Source organism: Neodiprion fabricii, chromosome 2 (genome assembly GCF_021155785.1).
Source record: "Neodiprion fabricii isolate iyNeoFabr1 chromosome 2, iyNeoFabr1.1, whole genome shotgun sequence".
Classification (NCBI taxonomy): Eukaryota; Metazoa; Arthropoda; class Insecta; order Hymenoptera; family Diprionidae; genus Neodiprion; species Neodiprion fabricii.
This window is the reverse complement of record NC_060240.1, coordinates 8440043-8460032: the sequence shown is the minus strand read 5'-3', so window position 1 is coordinate 8460032 and position 19990 is coordinate 8440043. Positions and strand designations below refer to the sequence as shown.

At 36.5% G+C, this 19990-nt stretch overlaps 1 protein-coding gene across 3 annotated transcripts in view; it reads left to right on the top strand.

Annotated features, from left to right (window-relative positions):
• LOC124176809 (cytohesin-1) overlaps window positions 1-16030 on the top strand; it is a 41857-nt gene extending 25827 nt beyond the window's left edge. For 2 of the 3 annotated variants that reach the window (XM_046558521.1, XM_046558519.1), the window contains 5 exons: window positions 10728-11333; window positions 12432-12543; window positions 13014-13244; window positions 13377-13446; window positions 13749-16030. In XM_046558521.1, the coding sequence (XP_046414477.1) occupies window positions 10728-11333; window positions 12432-12543; window positions 13014-13244; window positions 13377-13446; window positions 13749-13836 (1107 nt within the window). In that variant the 3' untranslated portion in view covers window positions 13837-16030. The remainder of the gene's footprint in view (window positions 1-10727; window positions 11334-12431; window positions 12544-13013; window positions 13245-13376; window positions 13447-13748) is intronic. The other variant, XM_046558520.1, reaches the window with a different exon arrangement.
• The last annotated feature ends 3960 nt before the right edge of the window (window positions 16031-19990 follow it).

The following is a 19990-nucleotide window of genomic DNA, read 5'->3' as shown; positions in this document are numbered from 1 at the left end:
GCGGTGAGTAATTTTTTTTCTGCATTTTTTTTTTTATTTTCATTTATTTTTTCCCCTTTTACCGAGGTGAATCACGTTCCGAATTCGTTAAACTTTTCTGCAACCAACCTTTGCGCTGCAAGTCGGTCGTACAACTTTTGTACGGGCAGAGTTTGAAAAAAAAAAAAAAGAAAAAATCATTCCGCATCTCAACGAAACGTAATCAAATTAAAAATTTCTACGCTTACCAAAAACAATTGCGGAATTCTTGTAAACGTCTGAGATTCTTTGCGGTGTGGGTTTAATTTTTCATTTCTGTTCTCAAACTGATAAACGGAGGTAAAAAGCGATGAAAAAAGTAAAAAAAAACACGACGGATTCAAACGCGAGCAGTTGAATGGTGAAACGTGGGTATAAGGTATTTAAACTAATTAGCCGGGCCATCAGAAAAGGGGATCGGCTGCATATAAAATCGCATGCATCGTGCATCCGCGGCAGCGCCGAACGGAACTATAAAAAGAAAAAGAGAGAGAGAGAGAAAGAGAGAAAGAGAGAGAGAGCGAGAGGGGGGGGGGGGGAGAGCTTAAGTGGGTACTTGAATAAAAAACGAGCGCGCAAAACCGTTGGCGGAATTTTTACCGAGGAATGATTAACCAACCCTCCGCATTTCAGGCACCATCTTTTTCCTACCGCATGTCTACGCAATTTAATACATTAGAGAAAATAAAAATAAACGAGCCAATAAATGCGTAAAAAAAAAAAAAAAAGATTATAAAAATATTCAAACAAATTATAGCAGGTTGAAAATATTTGACTGTGTAAATTTTTTAAACTGCAAGATTTTGTAAATTACGATATATTTTGCGCGGTAATAAATTTTAGCGAATATCGCATAATTTCGCAAAATTGAAAAAGTTACAAGTTTATTTATTTATTTATATTTTTTTTTTTTATTTCTACAAAATTCACTCTTTCCAATTTTGGCATAGTAATTTTTTGAAAGTAATTTTTTGAAAAATTTTTCGCCACGTGTGACGCAAAGGAATATAAATTGAGGGTATAATTGCGCGTGTTGTTATTTAAAAATTTTTTTCCAACCTCTCCTGCAATTGGAGTGTAAAATAATGTACGCGCAAATAAAACAGCGCGTCTGTGGCATCGAGGTCGCGAACCTAGTTTAACTCTATTTTTGCACTGTTTTGCACCTCAAGAGACTAGACGTAACTACATATATACATATATATATATATATATATATATATATATATATATATATATATATATATATATATATACATATATATGTATATATATCAGGTATCTATCTGAATACATACGAATAAACACACACGTAGTAGTTTCGCAACCAAAAATATACCGAATTACAGCTTTTAGCGTATTTATTGTCATGCCTGACGAGAAAATCGTTTGCAAAAATTACGCCTCTTCTCGTTATTACTACTCGTACGTTTAGTTGGACATCAAAAATATTACATGTATTGCCTTGAATAGTTCACGGAAAGACAACTTTTTTATGGGAACTGTTTTTTTTCTTTTTTTTTTCCCGACTCGAATCTTCCATGACGTATGAATTTCAAAAAAATAAATAAACATTACCAGAACATGTGGGTTAAAAAATGTAAAAAAATTCACAGAGAGTAACTTTAAGTAGTACCACTGTTATTACCAATTATGGAACAGATCCGAGAGGATGAATCTAGTAAAAAAAAAAAAAAAATGTGTGTGTGGCTAAGTTGACGGAGAATGCCTCTTAAATAAGCGTATTGATTTTAGCCATTTAACGTGTCGATTTTAGAAGTTAAACGTTCGTTCGCACGTTTATTATACACACAATATGTTTGTTTATAATATGTAATATACCCTGGTTTATATTTATTTTCTTTATTTTTATCTACTCTGTGCGAAATGTTGGTTTATCATTTGTATTATATATTTTCTACCTTTCGAATCGCCGCAGCCGCCGCCGTTGCTAATCGATCGGTAAACAATTTATATGTATATGTCATGTATCAACGTCGGGCGTAATAAATTTTCTACCATGTATATGTCACACAGCGTATACAAAAAGGTATAAACAGGTATGAGACAGTTTCCATCATCGGGTCATCGCGTGTCGCTCGGGTTTATTTTTAAACATTCGAAAAACATATGATCTCACTCGCAGATAGCATAATGATCGAAGCCTTTAAATAATTTTACGTAATTCTCTGCCCTCTCTTCTTTCCTTTTTGTTTTCTTCTCTTCCATTCAGTTATTTATTACTGCGAAAAAATTATGGGAATTACCGAACGGCGAAGAAAAGTTTTTTTTGTTTCTTCTGTTTTCCATCATAAAAATTCGCAGGATTAATTTTCGTACAAGACAAATTTTTCGCAACGATGATTTTCCATTGGTAGAAGAAAAAAGAAGCAAATTGTGGTTAAGAAAAAAAAATTGCAAATATATCTGTAATGTATATTAAAACCTGGTCACAGGTAATTGAAAATTGAAAAGCGAATTTTTTTAAAGGAAAAAAAAAAAAGAAATTAGGTATCGAATCGAACGTTGATCTGCGTTTTACTTATTTCACGCACAGTTGCATATGTATGCATATGTGTGTGCATATCGAATTTTACTCGAGTATTTCCCTGCCCTTTTTATCAGAACGTCCGGTGCCTTTGGACTGCGTTACAGGCGATAATATCCTTGCAGTCTGGTAACAAAGTTGCGATGCACCAATACATAACCCAGCCATCGGTAATTATACAGTTTGCTTTGTTGGCTGCTGCGAGATGCGATGCTTGTTCGTTTTGCTAGTTCTTTCGTTCACAACTCGGTCTGCACCAAACGACCGTTGCTGCATAAGTTCGCATTTCTGCGGCGCTCTGAAATTGGCAAGGAAAAACTTTTCCTCAGATCGCAACGCGTATACACATACACAAAATATGTGTAATACATGTTTGTATATACCTGTATACGTACATGCGGAGGAAAAACGTTGTGTAACATATCGAGCTGCTCTCTGCAATTATTTATTACATATCTGTATATATATGTTTCTCTCTCTCTCTATATGTATATATATTTTTTTTTCCTCTCTTCTTCAGGATCTGAAAATTTTTATTATCAAAGGAAAGAGAAAACTCGTCGCAGGGGAATTTTTATTTTTCTGTCCCAATTGTAATCTGTTTGAAAGTGAAAGAAACGCGCAGGTTTTCTTCTGTGCAGTCTTACATTTACAATATTATAATTTTGATGCAAAATTTAACAGAATAAAAAGAAGTTATCCGTAAAGATTTTTTTTTCTATTATTTGCTTGATTCTTTCATGGCGAAACAAAAAAAAAAAAAGAATGAAAAATTAGTTTTTTTCAAATAACAAGAAATCGAAGTTTGGCATTTAATAAAACTTGCGAAATGTATCCGAATCTTGGTTTAACACTATCAATTCACTAGTTATACATTCATATCTGCACTCGGCAAAGATGGACGATCCACTGTATATATTTTATCCAATAATTGGATCATCTTCGCAATATAATCGTATATGTATAATAATTGGGATCTAGGCGGAATCCCTCGGGGTAGACTTGGTAGGACTTTGCGCGTCCAATTTCTAACAGAGCCTGTAATTTTTAATCCCCTTTGACGCCCCCGTCCCCTCGTCGTATCATTCCACGGGATCTAATATAGCCGAAGTCGCCGCCGCCCGCGCCTTTCTAGACATAACACGGGGAATATCATCACCCTCTTGTGTCGACTGGCCAGCCAGCGGCTGCCAGCCCTTCCGTTTCGTTCCGTTCCGTTCCGTTCCGTTCCTCGACGGCAGTGCATTCACCCCCATGGAATATCGATGCGAATATCTACTGGGTGGTCAGTCAGAAAAGTCAGAAAAACGTATATGGTGAGAAATTTGGAGATTCCTGGAGTAACGTTTAAACGAATTTACGTATTAATATAATTAATTATCACATTTTCGTTTTAAATTTAACAAGTTGCATCATACACTCCAAAATGTTTCTGTATTTTTTCGTACGAAAAAAATTTCTGTTTTTTTTATCGCACAACTTTGCGATGTATCGTGTAGTATATGATCTCGGAATTTTGCGAATGAAATGACAAACGCGGAATAAATAATATATGCGGAGGATGAAAATTTCGGAACGATTTTGAACTTGGAGAATATTATTGTTAATTTTTAAGTCGAGGCGATGCTAATTCTAATGTAATTGGTATTAAAAGGTAAAACTCACTCATTCGTTCGCGAAACTGATACTTTCTTTTTACTTCGAAATTGACGAAAAAAGTGCTTGAATAAATTCGAGGAGAATAAACAAAAGACGGGTCAAAGGTCGTTAAAAATACTAAAAATAGATATAATAAAATAATGAAACCGAGACGTATAAGTATAGACTCGTAGGTTTTACGCATGTGATACACTCGAAAATAACACACGTGCGTACAAGAACGTGAAGTGTTTTATGCTCTACATGTAGATACTAAAAAAAAAGAAAAAAAAAAAGAAATTAAATAAAAGCACCGCATTACGTTGGTCCTTGTTGAAATTGGCGTTGATGGATAGAGGAATGAATGGATAAGCCTGACTTTGTAAATGCCTGCACCCTTTTACAAGGCAATAGAGCCGACCATTATTCGTGCGCAGAGAAACGTCGTGGTGGAGAGGACTGGGAATTACATATACGGGCGCCGGCCGCGCCCTCAGGAACAACCTTCTACGTCGCGTTTAACCTGCCTTTTAATTATCCCCGTAGACAGGCGAGGTCCCCGAGGAGTTGTGAAAAAGAGCGAGGAGAAATTGTAAAATAATGAAGGTGGAAGAGAATGACAATGCGGTTACAAAATTTCAGGGATTTTATTCGAGAAGATTGTCGGTTGAACTGAAGTCGATACATTTTTTTAAATATATCATTTTATTATTGCTATTGCTGTTTTGTAAATGAGGCGTGTTTAGGAAAAGAAAAAATTGTTTAAAAAAATAAAAATGATGAACAAAACTTAATCGTATTTCGAAAAGCCTACTTTTTGAAAGTCGTTCTAAAATTACACAATAATGACTTTTTTCTCTTGATATTTGGAAGAATATTTTCTACAAAGTAAGTTATTATATAGTAGTAATAGTAATTGCAACGGTATTTAAACGTTAATAAATGTGATTATTTTTTGTTTTTTTTAGTATTTTTTACACCGTTTCTCATTTCTCTATTAAATTTTTTTTCTCGCTCTCTCTATAAATACATGAAATATTGTAATTATATTACAAAACTCGTTTTTATTAATTTATAATATTTTATTCGTTTCTTCTTACTTTTCGATTACTTGTTCTTGCCAACTTTCAACTTGGTCTCAAAATTTTCGTTTCTTAACAAAGAATTTATGACAAAAATTTGAAGCCAAACGATCGGAGCTGTCGATTCGATAATTGGATTATTGTGTTTTGGGAGCAGTAAAATCAAATACACGATCCAAAAAATATAAATCTCGGTGAAGAACATTAGAATATTAACATAAAGAAAATTTCCATGGATTACATACATCTAATGTAATAAAACGAATAAAACTAGGAACGATTTTATTTATTATTTGAGAAATTTCTTCTCTCTTCATTTTACTTTTCGGCTTTTTCATAAACTGTTATCTCCGTCAATTGAAATTGGAAGAATTTAACCTCCAGAAAATATTATCCCATTTAACTGCTGTTACATTCCATTATTAAATACACATACATTGTACGGCGGGGGAATCAATTCGCGAATTTGTAACTTCGTTGGCTACCGGTAATTCAATTTCCCGCTTCTCCAACAACGATCGGCAAATATTGTAGCCTACACTGTCTACGCAAGCTGAAATAACTTACTCGGAACAATTAACGATGCACTTGCATGTTGTAGTAATGAAGCGATGACAGTGCCAGAGAAATGCTAGCGGGAAAACCGATATTTTATTCCCCGTATATATTATGTGTTCCACCTCTTCGACTCATCGTCGTTGACGTTTTTTCACGCGGTACGTTTTCTCATACGTAGAAATTCTGGTCGCGTTCGACGCGCCTTCGTTTCTAACCCACGTCTGTGTAATGTACATACATACATACATTCATTCGTTCATTCGTTCATTCATTCATTCATACATACATACAAGTATCAAGTACAATAATGCAACTGATGCGACAGTAATCCTTGTCATTCGTGTACAGTGTTTCGCAACTGGAGACGCGTTGCTGTGCCATGATTCACTTAGATACCCACATACATAGGCTAAAATTGTCATGCAATGTGTCCGGCATTACATGCTTCCTCAACCTTCGAGGTATGCCGTGGTTTAAAAGGTCTGACACGTTTTTTCTCCCCTCTATGGGGGAAATAAAGTAGTATTTCAATCTACGATCTGATGCTATAGCAGCCAAACTTGCCGTTTTCAACGAAACAAGGTAAACACGTTTGGAAAACCTAGAATTGTCAGGGTGTTTTTTAAATTGTTAATGGAAAAAAGTGGAAGTATCAGTTTTCTATCATGGGAATTAGAAATAATTTTTTCAGGTAACAGGCTTAAACTGACACTTTTTGTACATGCATTATACTTTTCTTCAATTCGAATTGAATTTCAACCTCATATAGAGTTCATAAGCTGAACGATTCAGGCTTTAGTAAATTACCAGAAAACTGGGAAAATGTATGAGAAAACTATGTTTTAGGTTCTGGAAAATCTGGAAATGTCGTGGAATTTATGTGCAATAATCTAAGTGAATAATGAGGCGTCGAACGTGGTTACGAAATTATTCTATTTCTGACAAGTTTAGTGAATTTCACTGACGATGTAATGATTCCTGGCATCGACTTTACGCCCAGTGTGACAGAAGAATGAATTTTCTTTCTCATATCTTGTACAGAAGAAAGTCAACCCTTTGCTGAGCAGGGCGATGGAAAAGATATAGAGGAAATATGTTGTCTGCGACGCACATCCGGTCATCAAAGATAATAAACTCTGGATACAAAAACTTCCCCCATACGTCCGTTGCGTGCTAGCGTGTGGTTGGTTGGATAAAATAAACACCCTGTAACGTGTATAAAGAAATTTTCAGTCTTCCAATTTCCACCACCATGAATCATTATTATTATTATTATTATTATTATCGTCACATCAGGGTGGGACGCGAAGTGGGAGGAGGGAGGAGATAAGCACAAGGAAGACCCCGAGAAACCTTCAATTTTGAGTCCTGGCTTACTTTCTTCTTGTCAAATGATATACAATCCGTCCGTTCGTACGTTCGTTTATTAATTGCTACCACCGGCATCGTGATAACGTCGTGCGACGCGTTTTGCTTGTTGGTTTGGTTACCGGCATGGCAGCAACGGCGATGCACGATGGGGTCGAAAGAAGGAGTTTAGAGAACGAGGAGTGAGAGGTCAGGGCTCCCTTTAATTCGACCGGATATCCTTTTCCACACAAACGAATAACCAAACCAAAGGATGCGACGTTGCGACGCGCCGCTGATTACAAGCATGTTAGCCAGCCCTTTTTTATAACCTCAAACCGCTGCAGGAATTCTCACTGTGTACGTCTTGTCATCCAAGTTCTTCATATTACGCACTCTCGGAATCTACGTATAATATATAAGCATATATATATATGTATGTATGTATATGGGTTTTTATATAAAGGCTCAAATTTAGTTTGAAATTGATCGATTGGGTTTCACAGTATTTGCAGGCTACACAGTCGTTCTCATATTTCCGTAAAAGTACTATGTTGTTTCCCCCGTAAGCATTTTAAAACTGAAGGTTACCTCTTAATGTACCCTAAAGGAGTCAATTTCCCCATAAAACTCCTCTATTTTTGTCAATCAGTGACTTTTTTTTTTTTTTTTTTTTAATATAAACTAAAATGGATTGAAAAAATTAATTTTTTGTTTGAGAAGAATGTTTATACATCAAAATTGACACAGGAACAAAAAAAAAAAAATTAGCTGGCTTGAACACTGTAAAGCCTATATTTGGACAAACATTATTGCCACAATTCTTAATGAATTTAAATGAGAAACCTGCTGATGTGAAAAACACGTGCCTGAACTTTGATTCAGCGATTTTCTTGGTAGATATCGTTTGAAAAACGATTTCATATTTTCAACGTTCGTATAATCTGTCGGTAGTTAATAGCATATTATACATATAATTCCTAGCCTGAATGAACGTTCAGACTTTGTACCATTTGCCTGATGATAAATCGTGGGTTGTTAATCGGCTTCCTGGTATATTACATTATTCATGCAAATACTAGACCTCTGACTTTTCTATGCTTTATATCATACCAGGGCAATCTTTTGAAACTTGAAAATTAACCGCGCATGCGCGAGTTTTATCGTCAGTTCGTACAGGCTGGCCATCCCGAGTTTTCAGCTGTCAAAATGATTCTTGCGGCGATGTAGTCGATACGAATTTTCGAGGTTAGAATCTCAAATAATTGAGGTAGCGACTCTGAAAGGTTTGGGAAGCATTTGTTATTGGGTCGGAAAGTTGATTCTTCAAAGAACGGTCGGAACTTAATACTTATGCTGTTTTAAAATTCAAACGTACACATTTTTCGTAGGTTGGCCCGCCTGATGGGAATTAAAATCGACTCAACTATCCATAAGTTTGATGTATACAGTATCTTTCTGGTAATGGGACAGCTTGATGAGACAATCTGAATAACGGACAATGAAGGAGAGTTTAATTAATCGTTATGTTCTTGTGTAACTAGTAGTCAGGTAGTCAAGCTCGAAAGCACGTTTTCAGTAATGCACAATCTGCAGAATTTTAACTCTCCTCGTATCGAACGATCAATATCAGCTACACCATTGAAGTTTGCCAAATGTCTGATTGGAACTGTACTCACTTATCCACTGCTGTTTCTAGAATACAGAAGTGAAACCGAGTTTAATGACGTGTGTTCCAAGTTTCGATTACTCGATTCGGTTTACGAGTGAAATTATTGAGAAACAAAAAAACGCTTTGCAAATGCAAGAGAAGAGGAGCGTAATATGCAATGTAAACAATTAGAAATAAAAGGAACGATCTAGTTTCGTTATTTCTCAGTGGTGTAAAAATACCGGAAACGGAGTATCGTTTCGCGCAATGAATTATTGCGATTCTTCGTGAAACCGTGCGCGCATGAAAACAACTAAACCGACATTTCATTAACACTTTGCGCGTGATTCATGAAAGTTGACGAGGCGACGGCGCCTCGATGCTTCGAGTCCCATATCATGCTTGGAATATAATGTACGTTGTTTCTCGGTTATTTAAATTCCAGACTTGTGTCACGTATTATTTGACACGGAGACAATTGGCTACTGCAAGTACGCTGTAACATATGGCACCAGGTCCGCTACAGGTTGCAGATGAGTCGGCGTCTATAGTACATTGTTAGTTAGTTTACACACCGTCCGAACACTCGCTCCATGGTTATAATATTCCTCTACACCATAAACCATTCGTCACCTGCACTGTCTTCGTCTAAACTATGGAGGGTAGAGGTAAGGAGGACGATTTCCGTTTATAGAAAGTATTCATGAAGTAGAGTACAATTGAGATGGCGTTGCTGTGGTAAAAGTTCCAGAAAATGCCAATCAGATTCAACCCTGTTTTCACGTTTAAAGAAAGCACCAATCAGATTGAATCTTGATTGCTTTCCGGTGACTCGTTGAACCCACTATTTGTCGTTTTTTGGTGGACACTTTTTCAGTTGAAAAATCCATTTCAGATATTTCTTCTTAACTCTATCATCCATGATCTAGATTGTAACAATACTCGATCTGCGGATTAATTCTCGTTTTCAGGCACGACGTCCAACTCTTAAAACCTGATGCACACAACCATTACGTGACATCAGACATTTGCCGGTTTGTGAAAACATTTGGTTGTTGTTTTTAATACGGTTTAAAATGTTCAGGTATCGGCTTGATATTTTTATTCCCTTTTCACGCGCTCTTTAATTGTCCCACAGGTGAAAGTGAACGCATATTAAGTGCATGCTGATACGTAATGCTGTTCCACAAAATACGGTCAACAATTCCTAACGTGCAATTTGCACATATACGTTATTCTTCAAAGTTTGATACGATTTGCTTTTATTCGATAGGTAATTTGAAATTCTCTTAAGGAATGCGGAGGAAGAGGTGACGGTTCGGGCAATATCGTTGGGTTTACATACTGCGGGAAGTTTTGATTCACGCTGCTGCGGGTCAGACGTTATAAATGACGTAATTTATTTCTTGGATTTAACCGGTGAGAAATGCCATCATCCTGGCGCCAGCATTGCTCACCACGATCGTCAGAGATAAAGAGCAAGGAGTCGACTACGATTATTTGGTTGAATAATTGTGCGATGTCTCATTTAAAAACTGCATACACGTTGCTATTGCGTGATATCGAATTTCACACGACACTTGAGCATCTATCTTGAATAACGATGCCTTTATCCTTTGAACAATGTCCGCAATTAGCTTTTCGATATCCAACCTCGATTATCGCTCCGCTATTCATTAGGTCGAGTATAAACTAAACGAGGTCAAGTTTGTCCGACGTGTTCCGGACTACCAGTTTTGCGGTTTAGCGTCCTTCCATCGGAGAACCGCACTCCACTCCTTCTCGTTGCCGTGTAATGTCGTTCTTGTTTAACAATATGTTATGGATCGCGATGATGATGAAAACAGGAAGTACCTTAACCGTGGACGCAATTTTATCGTTTCAGCAACTCAAAGATGAGCTGGGAGAAGTTGTCGCTGAAATGGAGGCGATGGAGGGCGGAGGATTGGCTTCGGACGAGACGAAGCCTTCGAACAAGACGAAGCAGACATCCATCGGTCGCAAGAAGTTCAACATGGATCCGAAGAAGGGAATAGAGTACCTGATAGAGCACAACCTCCTTGTTTCAACGCCGGAGGACGTTGCTCAGTTTCTCTACAAGGGCGAGGGACTGAACAAAACCGCGATCGGCGACTACCTCGGTGAACGTCATGACTTCAACGAGAGGGTGCTCAGAGCCTTCGTCGAGCTCCACGACTTCACGGATCTCATACTCGTGCAAGCTCTAAGACAGTTTCTATGGTCGTTCAGACTCCCGGGCGAAGCGCAGAAGATCGACCGGATGATGGAATGCTTCGCTCAGCGGTACTGCCAGCTCAATCCAAACATATTCACGAACACCGACACCTGCTACGTTCTCAGCTTTGCCATAATCATGCTCAATACGTCGCTGCACAATCCAAGCGTCAAGGATAAACCAAGCGTTGAACAATTCATATCCATGAATCGGGGGATCAACAACGGCGGCGATTTACCCAGGGAACTTTTGGTGGTAAGTTTTTCTTTCGCGTACCGTTTGGTTTACAGACAATTGTTTTGTAGATTGCATTTGTTATACGCGCGCAGAGATGAATCGTCGTCGCCAAATCGTAACGAAATAAGAAAAACAAGTTGCCGTATTGCAAAGTTTCAACAATTCATGTGTCAGTTTACTTACTCATATTCGAAATACATAATACTATCATCGTTTCTCTCAGAAACGATTAAGCAATTTTTGTGACTCAGCTACCTATATACCTACAGAGCCAAAGTTTAAGTGGTATCACTTGCGTTGCTTCAGGATATGCAATTAGGTGAATATAGATATGTATATATATATATTTATAGTTTGAAAAGGAGGAGCGGAAAGATCCAATTGGTATTGAGTGCTTCGCTGATTACAGAGTCACGAGCGTCTTGAACGTCTTCGTCGTCGTTTGGATAGCTGGTGAAAAATCTAAATTTAGATTATTTTTTTTGTTTTTTTTTTCAAAGCGAAATTAGACGGTATCTCAAACTTAGCAAAGTCTAAGTGATTTGGATTCTTTCCATCATTTATAACTTCTACGACGCAGTTTTTTTTTTCCACCCAATTTCGAAAGCCGGCATCTGGTTAAACAGATTTACCACATTTGTTTGATTCTCTTTTCGAATTGAAAATAATTGACGGTTTTCAACCTATCTCGTCTATACGTATATACATGTATTCATAAATGTTTTAAATTCAGGATTTTACGACGCCGTCATGATGAAAGTGTGCTTTTAGCGCAATTTTCACGTGTATTTTTCTTGTATCTGCAGACGGTGATGTTGGTTATACCCACGACTGACTTCGCGATTAGGGAACTCGACATTCGGAGATAATCGTTGGATTATTGATTCTTGGTTAGAAAAAAAAAAATTACAAAGCCTTCTTTCATTGATCAATCTCTAATCTACGATGCGAGACTTCAGGTTATATCTTTTAGCGTATAGATAACGGTGTCTGCAAGATTAATATTGCATAATATTCGTCGATAAATGACACGTCAGGGCAATATTATTTCCTTGAATATATATATATATATAAAGGGTAAAGACGATTAAACTGTATTTTCAACTATCATTGCAGAGCTTATATGAGAGCATAAAAACGGAGCCCTTCAAAATTCCCGAGGACGACGGAAACGATTTGATGCACACCTTCTTCAATCCTGACAAGGAGGGATGGCTGTGGAAGCAAGGTAATTTTAACGATTCCCGATCGTTTTAGTGTTTAATCAACAATCGCAGTGTGCATAAATAAGTTTGCTGCAAGATTATTATTTGCTAATCGGATATTATCATCGGTCAATAATTGTCTCGGTTTATTTCTGATACCGTTTTTATTATACCGCAGCGAAACGTTAATGTTGTTAATTTGAGCGTATTTCATTGCATGCAAAGATTACGATGCTGTGTAATTGCATTTCATCTGGATATTTAAAGTGTCACGAATTTAATCATGGCATTCTGTTTGTTCGTGAAATTTTCTCCTTTTTTTTTCTTTGTCTGTGTAACGCATTGCCTGTTTCGTGTTATAATTGTATACATAAAGATTATTATACTGATGAAAATGGTTTGTCCCTTCTCTGCTGCCCTGACGGAGCCAGCAGGTAAATAATCACTTCTGATGAAACGTTTATTCTTAAATCTATGAATTGTGATATTGTTACAGGCGGAAGATACAAAAGTTGGAAAAGGCGTTGGTTCATACTGAACGACAATTGTCTGTACTACTTTGAGTACACGACCGACAAAGAACCACGAGGGATTATTCCGCTTGAAAATATTCAGGTTCGAGAAATTCAGGATCGTCACAAACCGCACTGTTTCGAGCTTTACGCTGCCGGCTCGGAGTTTATTAAAGCTTGCAAAACCGACAGCGAAGGGAAAGTCGTTGAGGGTGAGGGAAACAAGAATGGAATTTATCGTTTTACGTGACTAACTGCGAATTAGCGTAAAAATAAAAAAAAACATTTCATACTTTCCTTTGTTCTCTGCTTGCCGATAACTAACGATTGTCTTATTTCTACAGGAAAACACACGGTATATAGGATGTCTGCGGCCACGGACGAGGAAAAGGATGAGTGGATAAAGTGTGTTCGGTGAGTAAATAAATTTTGCTTCTTATCCACGCATGCTTGTACAATCATTGTGTGATCGATTGTTTCACGTTGAGTAATTGTTATCCACAACATGGTTTTAAAAATAATTCAATTACCGTGAAAAAACCAGATTTTCTTTGCAAATGTGGTTAGAAAAAACGTCATTTGAACTTGACTTTGTAACGTTCTGAATTTTGTCAAACGCAATTATACAAATACAGGCCACACGAGCGATAAAGTATCGAGAAAAAATCCAGAACTTTTATACTTGTACTAATCAGAATCGTGTATATTTTTTCCAGGCAAAGCATATCGCATAATCCTTTTTACGATATGCTGGCGGCACGCAAAAAGAAAGCCCAAAAGACGAACGTCCATTCGAAGAGCTAAGCGAACTCTCGGATAAGGAGAAGCCGAGTTGAATCACCTTCAGCTCGGTGTTTGTACAAGACTGTAAAATGTTCGGTACGCTACCAGGATTGGCGTGCTGAACTGACCGCTGCTTTCGGGATCTCATTGCGAATAGCGTATTATCACCGAATGCAGATAATTCCGAATTGTGACGTCGCGCATCGTCACGAAGAACCAGATACTCCACGGAGGGAGAGAAGTGCAGCTGCTCTTTCTTCATTTGCACGGTCTTTTACATCTTTTTTTTTCTTCTTCATTATTGAACGTGGAGATAGGGACAGTTACGATGTCAGGGCATACTGCAGGTTCTCGGTGTTACAAAGAGGGACGGAACGAACGTTTTAACGTTAACCCAGCGATGTTTGTTGCGCGTGGCCAACTCTATAAGCTATAATTCGAATTTTTTCCTCACCCCATTCGTACATTCATTCATTCATTCATTCATTTATTCATTCATTCATTTATTTATTTATTTACTTACATGTATGAAATCGAGTTTTCACGAATTTTATTTTTCTTCATTCGAAGAAAAGGGCATCGTGTACTGAAAGCTATTTTTATTTATTTAATCGTTCGTTTATTATTTATCTAACTTATAATTGTTACGTACACTTGTCGTAGATGTGAAATTCACCAAAGCTAATTCAAGTGACATTTCGTTATCAAATCGTATTCTCACGTGTCTGAAATCATTTTCAACCCCGTAAACCGGTAAATTGTTGATTGTACATACGTTGAAGAATTAGAATGGAGCGAGTTGGGCGAGGGGTGAAAAATGATTTTAAAACGCCAGAAGAAGGATAAAAATGAAAATATTTTTCGGTTGGTACATGCCGGTGATCATAATTCTCATGTGTAGTATGTTTTTGTTTGTTTTTTAATTTATCCTAATTACAGAGTTGGCCAACGAAATTAAGTGATGAAATTCTTGTTCTCTGACATGTGAGTGTAGATTTGCCCCGGTATTTAACTCACACTGAAGACGAATTTTTGTTTCTCGCGAAAAGAAATAGATATATAGATTCGTGTATTCATTCAGTCACGAGTAAATAGATCACTGAACATGTGCTGTAAGAATAAATTGTCGGAAGAAAAAGAGTAAAGTAATAGGCTTATTGCGTTTTTTTTTTTATTTTGATTTTCTATCCACAACTTTGGATTTACAGCCAAAAACAAGTGAATCAAATGAGGGAAGGAGAGAGGTAGAAAGAGATTTAGAATGATCATTTAAAATACTGTGTCAAGAATACGTTGATATATACATACTGTATATACGTGATTGTTGCTTGTTTTTTTTTTTTTTTTTTTTTCGTTTTTCTCGTAACCCCAAGAAGCGCCTTAAAACCTTTATTAACGTAAACATCGAAGCCCTGAACAGGCTTTGAGATGCAACTTGAATGATGGGATGTTTAAAGTTGTATTTTTAATCGTGTAAGATTGCTTCATTCACTCGATGATGGTTTAGAACATGGAGAGTGTACTGTGAAGGAAGGATAAAACAAAGGACAGAGAGTAACGAAATAGTAAAAAAGTTCGGTCGTTTGCTCACTCATTCATATCTGTAACGGGCCCAGTCCTCCGAGATGATATATTTCTGTTTAATTGTTAATTAAAAAGGTATTAATGAGAGGTGAACACAGCTAAAGCTGTTCACGTAAGCATGAAACGGTCGAAACGAAGCGTGTATATAAATGTGATAGCTGTTTATTTATTTGAACAAATGTATAGGTAGGTAGACATTAGGTACATAACGATGATATTAGTTATGATTTAACTGCAATAATGATAATGATAATATCAATAAATGATTTAATTAATTAACTAAAATAGTTACAAAATACATTACCCACAGTGAATATATCCCTGTACATCGTTGTACAGGCTGTAAGTATGGCTTTGAATGGCCAAAATAGTGACACTAGGATATAGGAATACACGCTCTCCTTACTAATTACATTTATGTATATTGTATCTACATGCGTTTGCGAAATTATTTAATTTCGGAATTATATATTTATATGTAAATATTATATACACAAACACGCATACCTATAAACGCACGCAAGCTTCACAGCATCAAGTGTGTTTAAAAGAATGCATATATGTAGATATCACAACCTTTATTACCATTTGATAAACTGACAATATACGTGTGTATACATTTTTTAATATACCTCCTATGCAATGTTTTTTTCTTCTTTTATTTTTTTATACGTGCGTTATGTTTAATGAATTTTGTAGCGCTCGATCAGTCAGCTACTTGGGAAATACCTCGGTGATCTGTAACGTTTTTACATGAATTTTGCTATCAGTTATTCACCTGTGGGTGAATGGAAACGCGTCACAGGTCACATGATGGTCTTTTTCTAATCTTCCATCTTTTGTAAGTATTTGTAGAAACTAATCCGTCATTCAGGCAGGTATACGTTTTGCGCACGTGTAGTGTGCTCTTGAAATCCAGTTGTTTCAAAGAAAGATTAGAAGATCGATAAGGGAGAAAATTGAAACCTTATATAGACATCGAAAACGCCTTAATACGTGAAAAATTGAATAGTTGGTAACCCAGGCTAAAAGATAAAAGAAGAAATATACACAAATGGAGTAGATTTTCTAATTTTCGAACCTGTTTTTACTAGTAAAATTAGTTTAGTGTTTGTATGTATAATGGCGGATTATATGAAATCGGTTTTTGATACCCGTCGATAATAAAAAAAAAAAAGACTAGGGGTAAATTGAACTGATCAATACCCGTTCCAGAACGAACTGCACCAATTAAATATTAATGTTTATTCTTCCTTCGTCCCTAGGGTTCCAATCGTGTGGCTACTTTTTTTCTTTTTTGTTGTCTGATACGAAAAAAATAGTACCCATGTCAAGAATCACGTAGCTGGTCGAAATACGAGGTTGAACCTTGAATGCATGTCTCGAAATTTGATTTAATTAAGATTCACTGAAACTAGAAGATACAACTGAAATAGAGGAATAGATATAGTTCGCTTTTTACGGGACCATCAACCATTTTTTTCCTGGTATTCAGTCGGGTGATATAATTTGCTATATTATTGTGGCGGTGAAATTTTCACGGCTATAAAATAGAGCCAAGCTCACGGACTTGCCATAAGACATGTCGTTATGGAAATTCTTCACGTAGTCGTCGCTATTTTCATTTGCGTTTCACTGGTGTCTGTTGACTGTACGATTTGAAACGGTACTATTTATTCCATCGGCAAATTCCCATTTTTATTCGCCGCAATCGTTGAAAGATCAATACAATTTCAATAAGTTATTACTACTGATGAAATCAGGTGTCCATACATTTTTCTGCGAGACAGCTTTTAGATAATACATAGTATATATAGATGCTTATGTTTTCGACATCGTGTCGAAATGTGATACTAATTGCGATTCTTTCGGAAGTTGGGCTTCATTTCTTACAGTGGTAAGCCTCGGTTTTCACAAGAAATTATTGACACTCAAGTAATGATATTCTTGCGAAAAAGTTTGAGCTTTGGAATGATGTAGTTCAATCAGAAATTCACATGTACGCAAACAAAGCCGAAACGAATTCATTGCAGAATCAAGGCATCTGTCCAATAATTTCACAGCTTTGATATAATTTAAACATATTGTTGTATATACACGAATGATGAACAAAAGATGGATCTACTCTATTGAGGTGGAATGATTTTTATCTGTTAGGCCTTTAATTGTTACAAAGCACATTGTATGAATTCTGTATTCTATTTCAATAGATTTTGCATATGTACATGGAGCTGTATATTATTTTTGCTCTCTGACGATTGTATGGATAATAAATTGTGTACTGTTGTAAATCAACCAATTTCTTCGTATTTTCTGAGTTGTAGGTCCCACGCTCTTTTTCGTGGGTTTTCTGTGTTCCTGGGAGTCCATTTAGTCGGGCAAGGGTCAATCAAAGGTGAATGTAGGCGATTTTTCTTTTTTCTTTTTGATAGTGAGAGAAAGAACGAAGCTTCTTAAAACTTCGAGTGTATTCTAACAAACATTCGAATGGTACGAGCAAAAATTTTTATCATCCAACTGTCGCAGAACGACAGCGTTATTAGCTGACCCGTTAACTGGAGAATACATCTTTAGTCAACGGCTGACCATCAAAGGGCCTAGCCGCTTGAGTCTGAAATCGGCAGGAAAGATAAAGTGCGTATTTCTTGTCTGAAATGTAAAAACTAGAATCATTATACATCGTATCATATCATCATACATTATATGTCAAACATCATACATCATACATAGTATGAAAGTTCGAAACCAAAGTTCGGATGTTCAGAAAGTGACGTCGCCCAAAATTTTTTTTCTCTTGCTATTCGAAAATCAGCTAATCGGATTCCTCAGTCTGGAAACAACCGCGCAGTAGAGCGGACGTATGAGAATCGCGCTCCGCAGATTTCGAGTACCAGGTTCTCTACCTCCTGGATTTTGTGCTCCAGGTCCGCTTCCTGGTGAAACTCGAGTTCCAGGACAAGTGCTCCGTAGTTCTGGCTGTCCAAGTCCTTGACCTGTTGACTTTTGACCTTCAGGACTAATTTTCCGTAGTTCTGGCTGTCCAGGTCCTCCACCTGGTGGATTTTTACATTCAAGAAAAGCGCTCCGCAGTTCTGGATGTCCAGAAATAATAAAACTTATTACTTTATTAATTTATTAATTAATTATATAAATCTTCACACAATATTTTTGAGGTGTTATTATACTGAGAATATTTATTACTATTCAAGGTACAACTCGAGGTGGTTATCGGTGGTTGTTGGAGGTGGTTGGCGGTGGTTGGCGGTGGTCGGAGGTGGTCGGAGGTGAACGAGGAAGACCAGGAGAACAAGGTGGACGAGGATTTGTGCATGGTGAGTAAATCATTTTTATAATACTTAATGGCAATTGTAATTGTATTTCATCTAACAGTACACAGTTTTTTGAGATGAGCAAATAATCCAATTTATTCTCCTTATTCCAGAATCGTGCACTCGTGCATAATTATCATGCCTTTTCATACGTTTATTACCGCATGGTCTACACTGAAAACATTGCGGTGTGTCCAGGGCCTTTCTTCTGAACGATAAACAAAAATAAAAAAGATATTAACACTTTATTCATTTCACTGCATTACATGTATGACGATTCTATAATAATGAGAATGAATTAAATTTTTTTTCTTATATCTCTAACAGCTACTCATAGAGCTTATAGAAAAGTTTTGTGGAATACGCTGCGAGCGAAATATCAAAAGTACAGCCGAAAACATAAGATTTTGTTGGTAATTCTTCTGCTGCTGGTCCTATATACGCTTTATTAAATGTCTTTTTGGCATTTTTTAGGGTTAGAATTATCTGATTTAAAAAGAGTCCTGCAAAACGATTTTACGACGAAAAGTTTCCAAACTCCGAGAGTCGGAAACAAATTTTTGGCTGATTTTCGGATATGCTGATATCGATTTATTCACACCCAGTATCAACATAATTTTGCAACGAATCAAAACTTACGGCTGAAGAACATCAAATTTGCACTGGATTTTTGACGAGGTGGGAAAGAAAAATCACAAACTCGTAGGGACAAAGTTCCAGTTCCAGTTTATTCAATTTAGTACAAGTGTTCAGTGTCAGTGTATACTACTTTACCAAGTTTCCAAATACTATAAATCTATTACGTTATACTAGTACATTATACTAATAATTTTATACCAATAATTACTATAATAATATTTTCATTGATATAATTAGTATGTTATTTCTATATATCAATTGCATTGAGCAGAATATGAACAATGTTGTATAAAATGGTTCTTAATGATGTTTGTAAGCGCAGTTTGGGTTCCAGTCTGAGTACCTACAATGCTAAAAGCTATAATGCACCTCTGCATGATTCAAGATGTGTAATGTTGTATTACTATTATATGTAATATTGAATAAATTGAATAACACCTCACTGGAATTTATCCGTAATTTTTTCGTATCTTCTCAGGTATTGGTCCCACGGGGCTCGAAATACCTTTTTGTCATATTGGAGTTGCAATAAGTCTGGAAAGGGGTCGTTCGAATTGATTCTATGACGAAAAATTATCCGCTCGAAAAATAGGAAAGTGGACCTCGTCAGTTTTTATCTATCC